Source organism: Arachis duranensis, chromosome 4 (assembly GCF_000817695.3).
Source record: "Arachis duranensis cultivar V14167 chromosome 4, aradu.V14167.gnm2.J7QH, whole genome shotgun sequence".
Taxonomy (NCBI): domain Eukaryota; kingdom Viridiplantae; phylum Streptophyta; class Magnoliopsida; order Fabales; family Fabaceae; genus Arachis; species Arachis duranensis.
This window is the reverse complement of record NC_029775.3, coordinates 110,461,424-110,478,179: the sequence shown is the minus strand read 5'-3', so window position 1 is coordinate 110,478,179 and position 16,756 is coordinate 110,461,424. Positions and strand designations below refer to the sequence as shown.

At 35.8% G+C, this 16,756-nt stretch overlaps 2 protein-coding genes across 7 annotated transcripts in view; both read right to left on the bottom strand.

The window, feature by feature from the left end:
- LOC107485871 (disease resistance protein Roq1) overlaps nt 1–16,756 on the bottom strand; it is a 73,625-nt gene that overhangs the window by 12,164 nt on the left and 44,705 nt on the right.
- Nucleotides 9,197–15,123, bottom strand: LOC127746492 (toll/interleukin-1 receptor-like protein). Of its 6 annotated transcripts, none has more exons than XR_008008134.1 (4): nt 14,512–15,123; nt 13,646–13,851; nt 13,482–13,563; nt 9,197–9,664 (listed from the first exon to the last, which is right to left on the bottom strand). XR_008008134.1 is itself a non-coding variant. In XM_052259912.1 (3 exons), exons 1-3 carry the CDS (start codon nt 14,978–14,980, stop codon nt 13,540–13,542), a joined length of 699 nt encoding a protein of 232 aa, XP_052115872.1. In that variant the 5' UTR covers nt 14,981–15,122; the 3' UTR covers nt 11,414–13,539. The 6 variants fall into 6 exon arrangements, 3 of the variants coding, with proteins under 3 accessions (XP_052115871.1, XP_052115872.1, XP_052115873.1); XR_008008135.1 differs by lacking the exon at nt 9,197–9,664 and adding an exon at nt 10,128–10,682; XR_008008133.1 differs by lacking the exon at nt 9,197–9,664 and adding an exon at nt 11,415–13,386 and having other exon boundaries at nt 14,512–15,122.

The window sequence follows — 16,756 nt, the reverse complement described above, 5'->3', positions numbered from 1 at the left end:
ATGGGCCCCACCAAAATTTTTCATAAACCCGCCATAACACTTTTGTTAGTTATCTCACTATGTACTTAAGAATCTTCCTTCTTGTGTCATAATATCTTCTTGGAAGTGGTTATTGTCAAATCAAATCCTTTTCTCCATCTAATCCCTAGATTTAAGGTAACCACTTTTCAGTTTTTGATTTCAAAAATTAAAAAGGAAATCAACTTTCTGGGCAATAACCGCCCATAATGGTCATTAACCCCCCACTAATGATCATTATTTCCATCTCTCTCTCTCTCTCCATGACACATTAAATGCTTCATCCACCTTACTTCTCTCCAACTCCACTCGGTTGTCAACCTCATCCCTTCATATTCTCATTCCTCCATTAATATGAAAAAGAAAACCGCGCCAAGAAAGAGTGAGAGAATTCTTCTTTCTCAGAAACCTCCAACGCCTCAAACCCACACTCATATCCACATTCACTCAACCTCATCATCTTCTCCTTCACCACCATCTAAGCGAACCACCACCATGAGAAAGAAGGTTATTGCTCACAAGAGCTCAGGCCGAGGAAAGAACAAACAACCGGCAGTCGAAGAAGAAGAGCAAGAGTCTCATACCTCTCCTACTCCTTCTCCTCCTCCCTCATCACCGAAGAAGACAACCCCCGGAAAAGGCTCAAAGAAAGATCAAGGGTTTGCACTAAATGACACAACCGAACCTGCGAACTTGGAATCCATGGAATTCCGAGACAAGTTTCGCAAGTCTCACTCTCACTATGATCCAAGCAGGTTTAACTCATGCACCTCATATGAGTTCCACAAAGAGGTTGTGGAGAAACGCCATCTGTGCACTACATATCTTGTCAGTCTCGACAATCTCAAGAACACCAACATTCCCTCTCTGTTTGAACTTCTCAACTGGAAGCCTCTGCTCCTTATCAAAAAGCCGGTGTACCCAGGTCTTGTTAGAGAATTTTATGCTAACATGCGGCTCATCGATGGCACCCTTCACTCCTATGTCAAAAGGGTTCAAATAGCCCTTGATGCTGAGACAATTGGAGCGGCCCTGGGCTTCAAGGATGAAGGACCGAAAGCTTACATGGTTGAAAAATGGGACACACAAGTCGGCATTTCTCATAATACTGTTCTTCAGCACATTTGCACAAACCTTTCTGGATTGCATGGAACCACTCCAACTCACAAAGCTCTCGGACCAGTCAATTCCTTGCTTCATCGCATCATCACTCATATTCTGACTCCCCAAAGCGGCTCACACAACAGAGTAACTTTTTCTGACTGTCTCATATTATTTGCTTTGGTTACCTCTACTCCTATCTCTTTTGGTTATATTATGATTAGACACATGTGGGATTCTGTTAAAAGCACCAGAAAGGCTAATCTGCCTTATGGTATGTTTTTAACTGGAATATTTGAGTACTTTAAAGTTGATTTGTTGAATGAGAAAGTAGAAAACGATGTGTCTACAATCCGTGGTGGAGGCGTGACTAAAGAAACCAAAGGGAAAAAATCGGACAGTGAGCCTGAAGGAAGGCCAGAATCTTCCAAAACAATCAGGTCCTTTCAACTGATCTTGGGAGAATTCTCAAACATGGCCGACATGATGTTTCGATCTCATAAAGAAGCCCGGAAACAGGCTTATGAGAATGAGAAAGCTTGGAAGAATTGCAAAGAAAGGGTCAACTTGATGCTGGAACAACTTAACAAGGATTTGGGAGAAGAGAGTGAAGGAGGCGCTGAAGAAGAGGACATGCAATTTTCTGATGATTAGTGATTTTTTTTCTGTTTGATATTGGCTCCATTAGGCTCAATCTCTTTTTGTATAAGCATGACTTGATACTCACTGCTTTAGGACAATCTTTAGGATGCTTTGATACACTTTTGCTATTTTATATTGTTTCCTCTTGTTATGTTTATCATGCTTTGTGCAGGTGCCCCTTTGATGACAAAAGGGGGAGGAAATTTAGGTTCCAAAATTGAAATTGGAACGAAACAGGGGCTGGCTGGAAAAACAGGGGTTGAAATTTTTCATTTTTGAAAAATTCATGATTACCCTTGTTCAAAGAATGCATGTTGATTGCATATGATCATTGTTGTTTGAACTACATTTGTTTATCATGATTAGTCTATTTTAGCATTTGGTTGATAATGATGTTTGATGCATGGCTGATTGATTCATCATTGATAAACTAGTTAGTTTAAAAATTTATTTTTGGCAGTTCCTTTAATTATGTAACATAGCAAAACTGCCTTGTTTTGGTCTTCAAATATTTTTCATCATGTTGATTTGTTCTGATCTCCTAAGCAAGAAAATGTTTGAAAAATATTTTTGAAAACTTTTGTTGTTTGAGCAGTAAATCAGTTATGATATCAAATGAGTTTTGATTATCAATTAAAACTGCTCATAAATCAAGCAATTTAGTATTGTAAAATCTGCTAAATAACATTGTTACTTGAAGCTTGATTTAAATGTTACAGGTTTATGCTTCCCTTGGTAAAATAGCATATATTAAGGGGGAGCCATGTGACATTTTGAAAGGGGGAGAAATTCAAATCAAAGGGAGTATTACTTACTCAATCTTTTAATTTCTTTCCATTTCAATTTTAATAATGTTTGTCATCAAGGGGGAGATTGATGAGTTTGGAAAACTCTAAAATAATACTTGTGATGACTAAACATTATTAAAATAAATAATTACAAAATTATTAATCTGATTTTCATTTAACATATTTTGATTAATAATTTTGTTGCAGGTTTCATGATGGGCCGAGGAATAAGTTTCTGACTTAAGCCCAACAATTAGCCTTGTTACATGTTTTATAATGAGGCTGAAATTTTATATAATTGGGCCAGAATAAATGTTAATGTTGCAAGCCCAAACAAATGTTTTCTTGTTTGCTTCCTATGCTTGATCCGCTACACAATTGTATCAGGAAAGCAAATGCTTATCAAATGGGCCAGCTTTGATCATATTGTCACAAGCCCAAAATTATACTAAAGAGAATAGCTTCCATGTTTGGTCCGAATCAAAAGAAAAATGAAAGCTTAGTGCTTCCAACGGAACCAAATTCTAACAAAGTGATGGATTTCAAAATCTATTACATTGTTAATTAATGCATGGGGAACATGAGAGAGAAAAATTCAGCTGAAGTGATTGATAGCTATGATGTCTTACACGCCACTCAATAGGGAAGTAAAAGCAAGCTAAGCCTAATTAATTTGATCAAACACTTTGTGTTGCTTTTCTTTCAGATTCTTTAATTCTCTCTCATCTCTTTCTTCTTCTCTACTCGGTCCTTGTCCAGGAAACAATGGACGCCGTGCTCTTCAACGAAGAAAAGGAAAGAGAAGCATGCATCAAGACCATCAAGCTAATGATGGCAAGAAAACATACCAAAAGAAAGATGAGCTGTGGCTGAGATTACTACCAAATGTGGTTAGATTTGGTGAGGTAATCTTGAGCCTTTCATGCTCGAAATGGAAGAAGAAGATTCGGCTAAGAGGGAGATTCTTGAAGTATGGCTTGTCTTCGATTCTGACCAACCACCACAGGGAGTAGCTAGAGTGGCGAAGTGATGGTTGGAGGCAGAGTTTGAAGCAGATGAAGTCATCATCATCATGAGGCATCAAGGGCCAGAAATCCATCTTGGAGAGGAAGCCAAGGATGGAGAGCCCGGATTGATGAAGGTTGATGATCAAGAAAGGACTAGAGGTAATTGCATGTTGGTTAATGCATGGTTATCTCTTCTCTCTTTGTGTGGCCGAACCGGTTTGTTGAAGGAGGAAGAAAGTTGGTTCGGTTTTGGCTTCAAGTGTGGAGGCTTTCCTGTTTCTTTAAAAAGGGGAAACAATCACAGTTTGAAGCAAGGAGAAAGTTTGAGAGTGCAAGGCACAGAGTTCTCAGAGCTACCTGAGCTAACAGATTTCTCTTCTCCTTCAATGTTCTCTGTTTTATATTTTTCTGTTTAATTTTGTCATGTCTTGAGTCTCATGGTAAAAGGCAAACAAGTGAGGTTTGTAATGAAAAAGCCATAGAGCGGAAAAAGGCAGAGAGTGCAAAATTAAAAGAAAAGCCATTGATGTCTTAGAGTTCCTTTGTACATCTTTGTTGTGTATCATGATTCTGTGGGAATCCCCTTGTAAGTTGGGTTAGCACTTTACAAGTTGTAATCAGATTGGTCATAGTGAAATTCCATCATATTTGTGATGGAGACTGGATGTAGGCTGCACTGCACTTAGCAGCCGAACCAGGATATATCTGGGTGCAATCTTCTTCTCTTTCTACTCCATTTCTGTTTTCTATCACACACGAGCAAAAGACAGAATTTTCTTGTGCCGAGTGACGAGACAAAACAAAAAGTCTCGTGGCAAGGGACGAGACAAAACAGAGTTGCTCGTGTCAAGTGACGAGCAAAAACATAAAAGTCTCTTCCAAGAATCAGCAAGTGTTAGCTTTCGAAAAAGGGGCTAAGATTCAACCCCCCCTTCTCTTAGCCACTGAAACCATCAGAGAGTTTTTGATACCAGGCCCTGGGTGCTTGCTTTAATCCATACAATGCCTTTGTAAGCTTACACACCAAGGTGTTTTTGTTGATTTCAAACCCCTGTGGATGATGCATGTACACGTCTTCACTTAAGTCACCATGCAGAAATGCATTGTTGACATCAAGTTGGCGAATGCTCCAGTTCATTGTAAGTGATGCTGTTAGAATTACTCTGATTGAAGTTGGTTTTACCACTGGACTATAGGTTTCAGTGTAGTCAGTCCCAGGCTTTTGAGAGAATCCTTGTGCCACTAATCTGGCCTTGTGTTTTTGTAATGAGCCGTCAGCATTATATTTCACTCTAAACACCCATTTGCTTCCGATTGCTTCTTTTCCTGGTGGTAACAGCACCAGTTTCCATGTCTGGTTCCTCATTAGTGCTTCATATTCTGCATCCATAACCTGCTTCCATTTAGGATGAGCTAGAGCTTCTTTGACATTTCTTGGCTCAACTATAGCTTGCATGGCTCTTAGCTTAAAAATTTCATGTTTACTTCTGGTCATCATTGGGTGATTGTTGGTGGTGTTTGCATAACTTGGAACTTCATTTGGGAGAGCTGGAGGAACAATCTCTAGATCAGAGATGGGTACCGGAATTGGAGTGTTGGAATAGGCTGTGGTGAGGATAGGTGGTGTTGTAGAAGGGCCTTGTGAGGATAATGTGGGAGGTTGAGATGGAGCTGATTGATTTTGGTGGGTTGTAGGGGGTTGTTTCGGGTCAGGGGCCTTGGTAAGAGAGGTATGCTTGGTATGGTAGGGAGAGCACTTGCTGAGGGTTCTTTGTTAGGTGAGTTACCCAAAAAATTTCCTTCTTTGAATGGAAATCTTTCTTCATCGAATATTACATTTCTAGTTAAGATCACTTTGCCATTGCTTGTAAGGCATTTGTACCCTTTGTGAAATGAGCTGTAGCCAATGAAAACAGTGAGGGGTGAATGAAAGTCTAACTTGTGCTTGTTGTATGGCCTTAGGTGGGGGAAACAAAGGCAACCAAATACTTTGAGGCTGTGATAATATGGTTTTTTGCTAAATAACTTCTCCAAGGGTGAAAGATTGTCAAGAGTGGGTGTAGGCAGTCGATTTATCAGATGGACAGCTGCAGAGAATGCCTCTCCCCAATAGTTTGTTGACATACCAGCTCCAGCTAGCATTGCTAGACCTTTCTCCACAACATGCCTGTTTTTCCTCTCTGCATTCCCATTCTATTGGTGAATGTGAGCACAGAAGAATCTGTGTATAACTCCCCGAGCCTGCAAATCCTTAGACAAACTAGCATATTCAGCAGCATTGTCAGTTTGAAGTATTTTCAATTTAGTGCTCAGTTGCAATTTAACCATTTGTTGGAAAGAATTAAAAACTAATTTGAGCTGAGACCTTGCTCGAATTAGATACAACCAAGTGAATTTTGAAAAGGCATCAATGAATAGAACAAAGTAATAGTTTCCATTACTGTCAGGGGTGGGGGCAGGACCCCAAATGTCAGAATACACCAATTGCAATGGTTCAGTGTACACAGAATTTGACACAGGAAAAGGTAATTGGTGAGACTTTCCTATACAGCAGGCCTCACACACAGATTTATTGAAATCAAATTGAACATTACAAGACTTTAAAATTGTGGACACTACATTATTCGCTGGGTGACCCAGTCTGTTATGCCAAAGCAAAAACTTGTCTTTGCTACATAGTGTTGCAGCATATGCAGTTGACTTTATTAAGGGTTTGAAATCAAGGAATTTTTACATCCCTTTTTCAACTTGTCCATGTATAACCACTTCACTGGTTTCTGTGATTTCACACAGCACTTGTCAGAATGAAACTAAAAAAATACTGCATTATCACAGCAAAACTGATAGACACTCAACAGATTTTTGGTTATGTCAGGCACATGTAGTAACTTTTGTAGGATAAACTCTCTATTGCTCAAACCAGATTTAAAACTAGATTTTCCAACAAGGTTTATATGCAAACCTGAGCCGTTTCCAACAATCACTTGATCTGAGCCTTCATACGCCTCTCCTTCCATCAGATTTTGCTGATTTGGAGTCATGTGGTGTGTTGCTTTCGAGTCCAGGTACCAATTTGAGTCATGGATTGCTGTAGGTGTTGCAACCAGTGCTTGAGGAGCCTGGGAAGACTGAGCTGCTTGTTGGCTTTGAGAGTGTTGCATCTCTGCCTGTGAACCAAATCCAGGTCCAAAGTTGTTGCTCCTTTCATATCTGTACCAACAGTTCTTGGCTATATGGCCAATCTTGTCACAAACTTGACACACGGGTCTGTCATTGCTTGTTGCCCTTCTATTTTCATTCCTTCCTGCATTGTTGTAGTAACCGGGTCTTGAATAGCCATTTTGATAGGTCCCTCCATTATATTGATTGTAGTAATTTCTTCCATCAAATTCTTTATTGTTCTGAAATTACCCTGGAAATCTATTGCCATCATTGTATGAGAACCTTCCTCTGCCTGATCTTCCGCCCCGATTTCGAGAGTCACCTCCTCTGTAGTTTCCTTTAAAGCCTTGTGCCATGTTAGCTTGGATAAACGCCTCTGGTTTTCTGAACCTTTCCAACATAGTCTCATGTGTCAAGAGTAACGCTTCAAGTTCACCAACTGTGATGCCTCCTAGCCGTGCAACCACTGTAGTGATTAGAGGCCCATAGTCTTCTGTTAAGCCGTTCAAGATTGCATTTACGTGATCGCTTTCTCTCATTGGTTCTCCAACTGATGCCAATGCATCTATGGTTCCTTTTAGGGCAAGAACTTACTCATTCACTAAATTTTCGATCTTGATGCAGCTAAGTTTGTTCTTCAACTGTATGATTTTTGCCTTGATTTGAGAAGTAAAATGATCATCTAATCTCTTCCATACCTCATATGCATATATGCACCCTACCATTCTGGTTGTGAACGGTTTGGTCATCGATGCCAGCAACCACGATTTCAGTAAGGCGTCTTGCCTTTTCCACACCGCAAATTCAGGATTCGCTTCTCCATTTTCTTTGAATCTCATTGGTATTCCTTCACCAGTGATGTGATGCAACAAATTGTGTCCTTCGATTGTTGATTCGACTTGATCTTTCCACTGTAAAAAGTTATCTTCATCAAGCTTCATTGAGATTGGGGAAGAAGAGAAATTAGGTCGCGCAGCTTGTTCCTCAGCCATGATTGTGGATCTGGGTTCTGATACCATGAAAGGTATCAGAATCTAAGCTAAAGTAAGAAAGGAGAAGGAGTCAAGAAGACTCGAGGAACAGAGCTCAGAAAGCAAAAGAGAGAGAGAGAGAGAGAGAGAGAGAGAGAGAGAGAGAGATATGAAAGGAAAGGGAAAGTTGCTTCTTTGTTATGAACTGTGAATACTGAACTAAGGACTAGCTGAACTGAAACAGTTACTACTTATAAACAAACTAATTACAGCTGGCATACTGTTCTGGTTGAGATCTAACTACTTTCTAACTGTATTCTACTTGAAGAGTTACTCAATGCTCTATCATGCTCCCTACTTAAGCTGGCCTCTCTTTTTGATGAGTTGCTCAGTGCTCTGTCATGGTGGACACTACTTAAACGACGGCGCATTGGTTTCACGCCCAAACCCTTTGAAATCCACGTAGTGTAAGGATTTTCTTGAGTTTTTGCAACTTATGATTGTCGTAGTGGAAAGAAAGAGAGTTTTAACCCAAAAAAAACTGAAACGATGTGGTTTCCAAAGGATTTGGGCGTGAAACCAATGCGCCGTCGTTTAAGTAGTGTTTACCATGTCATGCAATTGCGCTAGATTAGCATTCCGGTGACAGAGATAATTGCAGGGGCAAGTTAGAGCCACAATTACAAATTTGGGGGTTCTAATTGGGGCCAACGAAATTGTAGGAATCATTCTGAGTATCGGGCTTAATTTCAGGGGCCAAATTGAGATTTAACTCTATTTTTATCATATAAAAATTGATACAAATTTATTATATAAAATGAGCTTATGACATTGGTTTTTATGATTGTGTCACGCGACTCACGGCAGTAATTTTATATAGATGGTAATTTTATAATTTTACAAAATAAAAATAAAAAATTTCTATATAATAATGATACAAAATAATTAAATTTAATAGCTATTATTATTCTATTAAATTAAAAAATAATGATTAAATATAATTAATATCTATATTAAAACTATAATAATAATAATTTTCACATTAATTACAAATATTAAACTATATACAAATTACAAGTAGACGAAAATAATTATAATCATTATTCTATCATTATATTTAAACTCAATTTTATAGTAATTCGTTCATAGTGTGATTGTATCTACGTTGAAGAAGAAAAGAAATTATTCCATGTATTACTATAAACTTTAATTCAAATATTTATTTTAAAAAAAATCTATTAATAAAGATTGATTTGTCTAACTGAATGAAAAGAAATAAAAAGTTAATTTGAGAATAAATTTTTTCTAAGAACGAAAATTATGAATGTAGAGTAGATATATATGGTTTAAATCTGTTTTGCAAAACAAATCATATGAACCAGAATATAACTATCCCAATTAATTATTATTTAATTTTATTTTTGGAAAAATTAATATAAAGGACCATTAATAAAACCTAATTAATGAAAAAGATTATTAATATTAAAATTATTAAAAAGGACTAATTTATATATTTTTAAAAATAAAAACAAAAAAAATAAAAAATGAAAAGACAATAATATCCAATAATCTTTCTTCTCATTCCCTTTCTTTTCTTTCCCCATCTTCTTCACCCGTTCTCAAACCCACTCCATACCCAACCTAAGGGAAACGTCGGTGGCGCGCGCTTGAGAAGATTCGCCAAAGGTAGAATCGTCGTATCAGAGGCGGAATTGATGCCGTTTTCGTCGCGTCAAAAGAGATTCGTCTTCATCACCATCCAGCAAAGTTGTCAGAGGCAAAATCGTCATCTTCGGGCAGAATCGTCTTCTGAAGCTCGTCGTCGGCGGTGAAACTCATTCGTCCCACGTCGACCATCGCTCCTTTGACTCCTCCAGTTACTCGCAGCAGCAAGCCCCACCTGAAGCTCCCCAAAGCCACACGCTTATATCAGGTTCAAGTCCCTGCCTTAAGCTTTTGAGCTATATTAGTATTCCTGAAATTAAAAATTGTATAGCTTTTAAGGTGAAAACTGCAATACATGATGAAGTTTGAACATTTTCAATTCATGAATAAAATTTTAGTGTGATCTAGAAATGCCTTAATTCAAACCTGATGATGCTATTAGTCACTGTTTTGTTTTATTGATTATGTGATTTTCAATTTTGTTTCTTTCAAGTTATAAGGGCATATGCATTAAACAAAATCTAAGTTACAGTTTTTTTAATGAATATAGTAGTGCATTATTGATGTTAAGAGCGTTATCTTTGGCCCCAGTAAGAACTCTAATAACACTTGTTGTCTATATTGAAAAATACATTAATGAATGAATGAATCTGAATTTGAAGGGTTTATGTTTAAGGTGTGTTTGGTATGAGGTTGAAAATAAAGATGGATCAGTTTTTGTTTCTAAACTTGTGTTCTAAAATTTTTCATGGACTTTAAACACAATGCTTTGGTGTTGCTTATGATTGTAGCATTTCTTTCTATTTGTCTAATTAGAAGAACCTGATTATATGTCATGACTCTTAATTATGTTTACACAAAATAATGACCTAAAATAATTTATATTGGTTATAATAATAAAAGTTTATGGTGATTGTTTTGCCAGAGAATTAACCAAAGTTCTTGATTTCACTTTGTACTTTGTTTCTACAGGCTCAGGCATGACAGCAAGGAGAATACGAGACTCTCCGCCGTGACTTAAATATTGGATTTGGTAAATGGAATTTTAGTCTTTTGGATCTTGAAAACCCGTTTCCAAATAATGAAGCTTCTGTCCATCTTCTTTGGCATAGAGAGGAAGATTTGATGGTGCCTGTTATAGTGCGACGATACATCGCCGAAAATCTTCCCTGGATTCAATATCATGAACTCAAAGGATCTGGTCACTTGTTCCCTTATCTTGATGTATGAGTGATACTATCATTAACTCACTTTTAGGTGCAAAGTAGGCTTCTATGTTATGGTTAGTGACTATTCTGTTCCGGCTTCGAGATTTGGCTTCTCCCTATCTGAAAATTCAGAGAGTTGATTAGAGTGAAATGTATTATCTACATTGAAACATCATTGAGTACACATGGTTGTAGGAAGAATCAGGTTACTTTCAAACATGAATTCTATCACTTGCTTGAAAACATATTGAAAGAGAAGATGAAATGTTTCTCTAAAGCCTCATTGAGTCTATGAACCTGAATTGATTTGAAATATGAATTTCTTTTTTATGAGTATGATGATCATTGTCCATGATTATTAGTAACTAGCAACTATCAAGGCTATCAATGAAGCATAAGGAATAATGGTATGAAAACATTAGAGTGGTCTAATTTTACTGGAAGACTGGTATGGAAGCACAATTATTCATTGGATCTTTGACTTATAATGAAAATATCAATTGAAAATTTTATAGAAAATATTTCTTTTTCTAAGATTGTTTTGTTTAACTATGAGCAGAGTTATACAATTTTAGTGTAAAATTGCAGAGTTTGTGCAGAAAATTACAGAACATTAGTGCAAAATCATAGAAAAAATTAAATTGCAGATTTTTATTTACTAAGTGCAGCAGCTTTAATGCAGAATTGCACAATAGAACTAAAGCCAAACCTGTTCCATAATTCAAGTGCATATTTGCAGAAACGCTATTAAAATCAACGTAAAACTACAAAATTCAAGTGTAAGATTACACAAATTTAATTAAAAATCAAAGTAAAACTATAAAGTTTAAGTGCAGATACAATTAAGAAACTCAGCAGAATCACCTAATATGCATAACTTAAGAAAACCAATATTGCAATTCTAAATGTGTAAATCTATAAAGTTAGAACTACCTAAAAAAAATTCATATTTTTTCTGGATTAGGATTTCTACATTTAGAACGATTATGACCACTTTGATCACATCGGCTACATTTGTAAACATGCACATCTTGAAATTGTGACTCCCGGCGCTTCTTGCATGGTCTTCCCGGAGGACGAGTTGTTGTAGGTGGCATAAGAAAAATATTATTCTCCCAGTCTGTTAGGGTTAGGTTGTTAACATCAGGCATATCATGAGTTTCAATTGGGATCATACTGCTCGCATAAATCTTTTCTTGTGAACTTTTCAGATAGCACTCCTCTACATAGGTGTAGATGTTGCCATGTAATAATTTAATTGCAGCACAAGCATGTGGACATGGAATTCCAGTCATTTGCCATTCAAGACATGTACATTCTTTGCGTAGTAGATTCACACATACATCAACATTTGACCCTCTAACCATAACATTATGATCTCCATATCTCCCTGCTTTAAGAAACTCACTTCTAGCTACATGCTCCATCAATATTTTATCAATCTTTGGCCCAACTTCATTCTTCCATTTAGTCATCTCTAACTTTGCAGTATATAACACATTTGCAAGTTTGTCTCTATGCTCTGTTATTAAAGCACAAATACTATGAGTCCTCTCTTTTCTTATCCATGAATTAAATGATTCAGCTACATTGGTAGTTATGAGGTCCCATCGTCGATGAGGGAATTGTGACTTTGCCCATTTGTTAATATCTCCTTTATTCTCTAACCAATTTGCAAGTTCTGGTGAAAATGCACGAAGTTGTTCCACAGCTTCTGTAAATTCTGTGCCAAAACGGGCATAACAAACTGCGTCTAGTAGTTTTTTTGCATCTTCTTTTACTTCACCGCGTATTCCCCTCTGTAACTTTTTAGTTTCTGCACAAAAATTTTCTTTCACATGTCGATAACAATAAGCATGTCTATCCCTGTCATATACTTGCTCCACAGCTGCAATAATTGATGGATGCTTATCAGATATTAACGTAACTGGAATTGACCCAGTTAGTTCTTTCAAATTAGATAGGAACCAAAGCCAATTCTCATTATTTTCAGCACTAACAATTGCATACGCAATCGGAAATAAATCATTATTTGCATCGCATGTAGAGACAGCTAGAAGAGTTCCCTTGTATGGACCACTTAAGTGGCAACCATCAATAAATAATATAGGCATTGCTCCACGAAGAAAACCTGTCACACAACACCCATATGCAACAAAAAGCTTTTCAAATTGATAACTAGGAGAGCATGTCCATTTTGCAACTGTTTGTGGATCAGTTTTCACTAAACGATTACATATCCAGGGAATTAGCATATATGAATCTTTAGGTACGCCATTAATTTCAGCTAATGCTTTCTCCTTTGCAGCCCAAGCTTGGTGATATGTTAGTGAAAATCCGTATTCCTTGAAAATATCATTTCGTATGTCATTAGGCAACTTGTCGGGAGTTAATCTCAACTTGTCGACAATAATTGAAGACACCAAATTAGATCTGAAAGAGTGAGTACTCTCCAATACATCTTGAGCTGAGTGCTTATGATTCTTGATAAAATGTCTCACCACGAGAAACGAAGTATTTTTTCCCATAGCATAAGCCGACAATTTCCACGGACAACACACAAATTATTTTACCCGGACTGTTCTTTAAGAACTTGTATGTAAACTTATGAGCAATACCATATTCAAATAATGCTTTCCTCAGCTTACTTGCATTTTGAAAAATCTGTCCTTCTTCCTTTATAAGATCATTCTACTTAGCAGAGCCATTGATAATCTGAGGTGTAGGGACAAGTTGGGTTGTACATAGAATTGGTGTCAATGGATTTTGACCATCAATATTAGTAACAACGTCGACTCCTTGAGTTGAATTACTTGATAGTGTACTAATCATAAAAAAATTAAATTAATTTTATAACAATTCACTAATCACTAATATAAGAAAATTTATAAAAAAAGATAACCCAGTTGGAATACATACCTGTCATGAACGTTGTCGTCATTGTCCTCATGAGGTGCAATATCATGGTTAGTCTTTTCTACCTCCATGATATATACATGAGCTGTATCATCATTGAATGTGATCAATTGGTTAACATTATCAGTATCAATGAGATCTATGAGTTAAGATTGGTTAAACTTAACTGTGTAGGTAATGCGTTTATTCTGCATATTTTCTTTGGTTCGAAGCCATATCTTATGCATTAAATTTGAATGCGTGCATCCTTCTTCAATTAGCTCTCCTATAATTTTTCCTCCATGATAAATAATTTTCTGGTTTGGTACAACTTCAATATTACCTCCAATGTGAAAATAACAAAAAATTTGTCGACGAACAGTAGATTCCATGTCTATGCAAAAATATAAAACAATAAATAACCAATAATGAGGGAAGAGACATTAAAATCTAAAAACGAGTTTAAAAGAAATATATTACTCAATAACAATGTTTCTGCAAGGATATACCAGAAAATCAACTTACCTGCCAGGAATATACTCATAGGTACTCCCAGGTCTTAAATTTTTGTGATTGACAGTAACAAATGTTTCTATGAGTTATAGATGAAGAATAAGGATTTGAGTGTCATAGATATTAGAAAAAGAATTATGTTAAAAAAAGAAATAAATAAAAAAATAATATAAGGATATATTTGTCTCTTCACAAAAAAGATTTGGTTTTTTTTTTTAAATATTAAAAAATAAGTCTTTTTAAATAATTTTAAAATTAAAGATCCTTTTTAATAATTAAATCTTTCTGATGGTCCTTTATAATAATTTTTCCTTTATTATTTTTCAATTAAAAATTGATATGTATATGAAAAAAAATTTAAACATTATGGCTAATTTTTAGTATACTGTTACCATCGTTGCTTAAACATTGCATTCTATTTGCTTTAGAAAAATATTTAAAATGTAGTATTACAAAATAATAATACTATAGCAGATAAATTGTAGTAATAAGAAGATTAATAAGTTAATTAGTTTAGCGTACTCATTTTTAGAGGTCCAACCAGAATGAGCAGCAACTTGTGTTAGCGCATCTCTCCATCTCTTGACCTTCTCACGGTCATGTCTCTGTTCGTGTTTCTTGAAAGCTTCCTCAAAGATTCCTCTTTGGTGCCTCACATCACAAGGCTCCACACCGTAGAACACAGTCTCGATCTGTAGCCCCAGCTGGTTCTTACACTCCATGATCTTTTGGAGCTCGTCCAAGCACCAACTGGAGGAAGCATAGTCCGGTGAGAAAACAATAACAGCAAACATGGACTCGTCAATTGCTTTGAGGAGTTCTTTTGAAATAACATGGCCTTTGCGAAGGTTTTTGTCATCTTTGTAGGTTGTGATTCCCTTCCTGTTGAGGGCCGCATAGAGATGGCCAGTGAAGCCTGTGCGAGTGTCTTCTCCTCTAAAACTCAAGAACACGTCATAGGTGCATGATCGTGGTGGTGGGATTGAAGCAGAAGAAGAGGCGGATGCCATAGTTTGAAGCTTGAAGAGAAGTGAATTGTGGTGTATGTGCGTATGTATGTGGTTAACACTAAACTGTTAATTAATTAATAACAAATTGTTTGTGAAGAGAGAAAGGAAAGTAAGCGGAAGCTGCTGGGTGCGAATACATGCCCACAAATGTAAATGAATTTCATTTATTTATTTATTTCGAATAAAATAATAATAATAATTAAACTATATAGTCATCTCTTCTTTATCATTCCAAGTAAAGCGCGTAGAAATTAATAAATGAAGCGAACCAATTTGGCATTTTCAATGGAGGACCAATTTGATTATGGGATAAAACTTGACCAACCAATTTGATTATTGTTTCTATTTAGAAATTAATTTAAAAAACTATTTGTACTATTAAATTCAAAAGTTATGTTATGATAACTGAAAGCTACTGCTTAGGGGACTTGATATGAAAAAATTCACTTTAACGACGAGACTTATTTAGAATAAGTAAAAATTTGTCTAATTTATGGCTTATCATACGATCTGATATATAAATAAGTAAAGACTTTTTAAAATTAATAAATAAAGTTGATTTTAAGAAAACATGTTAAAAGAAATTGAATTTGAAGGATTGCTTTTGAAACTGAAAGGGTCAAATGTGGGGGTTCTTGTTTCTGGACCCAAGAAAATGAGGCAGGAGGTAGCGACTGTTTGCTCATTTAATTTGGCTAAAAATCTGCACTTTGAGTCCTTTAACTTTTAACTGGTGATTTTACTTGTATTGCTAGAAAATGTAAAGTGCTTAGCTATTAGCCAGAGTTGATCTTAGTTAGCTTATTTTGAGTTAGAATTTTGTTATTTTTTGATAGTGTAAATTGATTATGTAACAAATGTTAGATCCTAGTTCCTAGCTACCACCAATGACAATGCGTCTAAATTCTAATAGTCTCCTTTGCTTCTAGAAAATAAAATCTGTCATAAGGAAGCTGTTTGTGTAACTTCTATCAGCATAAGGCTATGCTTTGTTGATTTGTGTGGAAAAGACAAAAAGGTGAATTGGTTATTGCCTGGAAATGATATAGTAATTTACTATTTTCATGTGTGTGTTTTTGAGTAAATGGATGTGTTAATCAATAACTATATGAGACTGATTAAAATTTATATAGCGTTAAAGAAAAATAAAACGTTCTCTGCAGATACTTGAATTTTTTGCACTTTGGTTATGTTATTTATGAAATTTGTTTATAAACATGAATCATATTTGATTTTTGGATCATATGGTTGTAATATTATAATAATAATAATTTTAAGATATATTTTTCCCCTATTATTACTATTAAAAGTTGTGTAAAAAAGCAAGAAAACTTCGTATAAAAAGTGTCTTCATCGATGCCATTAGAAGGCAGGTAGAAATTATTATGGTTAGACACTGATGAACACGAAAATAAAGTAAATGGAGCCTACATGTCCAACATCTAATTAACGAGTGACGTCAAATATAGCATCCTTTTTCCTCTTGGCAAGATCATTGTTGTTTCACACTTCCAACTCCCAACACTTATGTCTTCAATTACCTAAAAACAATGAGTTGAAGGCCGTGAAGTGAAACGATTTTGCAACCACTGAATGGAAGTACATGCAAAGCGGATATTGTTTGAAGAAAAAATTTAATTGGACATGTGTAATTATGTTTGTTATGGTTAGTTAATTATGAGTAGTAGGAAATCTGTTATGAAGTAAGCATCAAGTATATAATCACCCTCCATTTGGGTAATGAATGAGAAAATCATACTCATTTCTCATGATTCA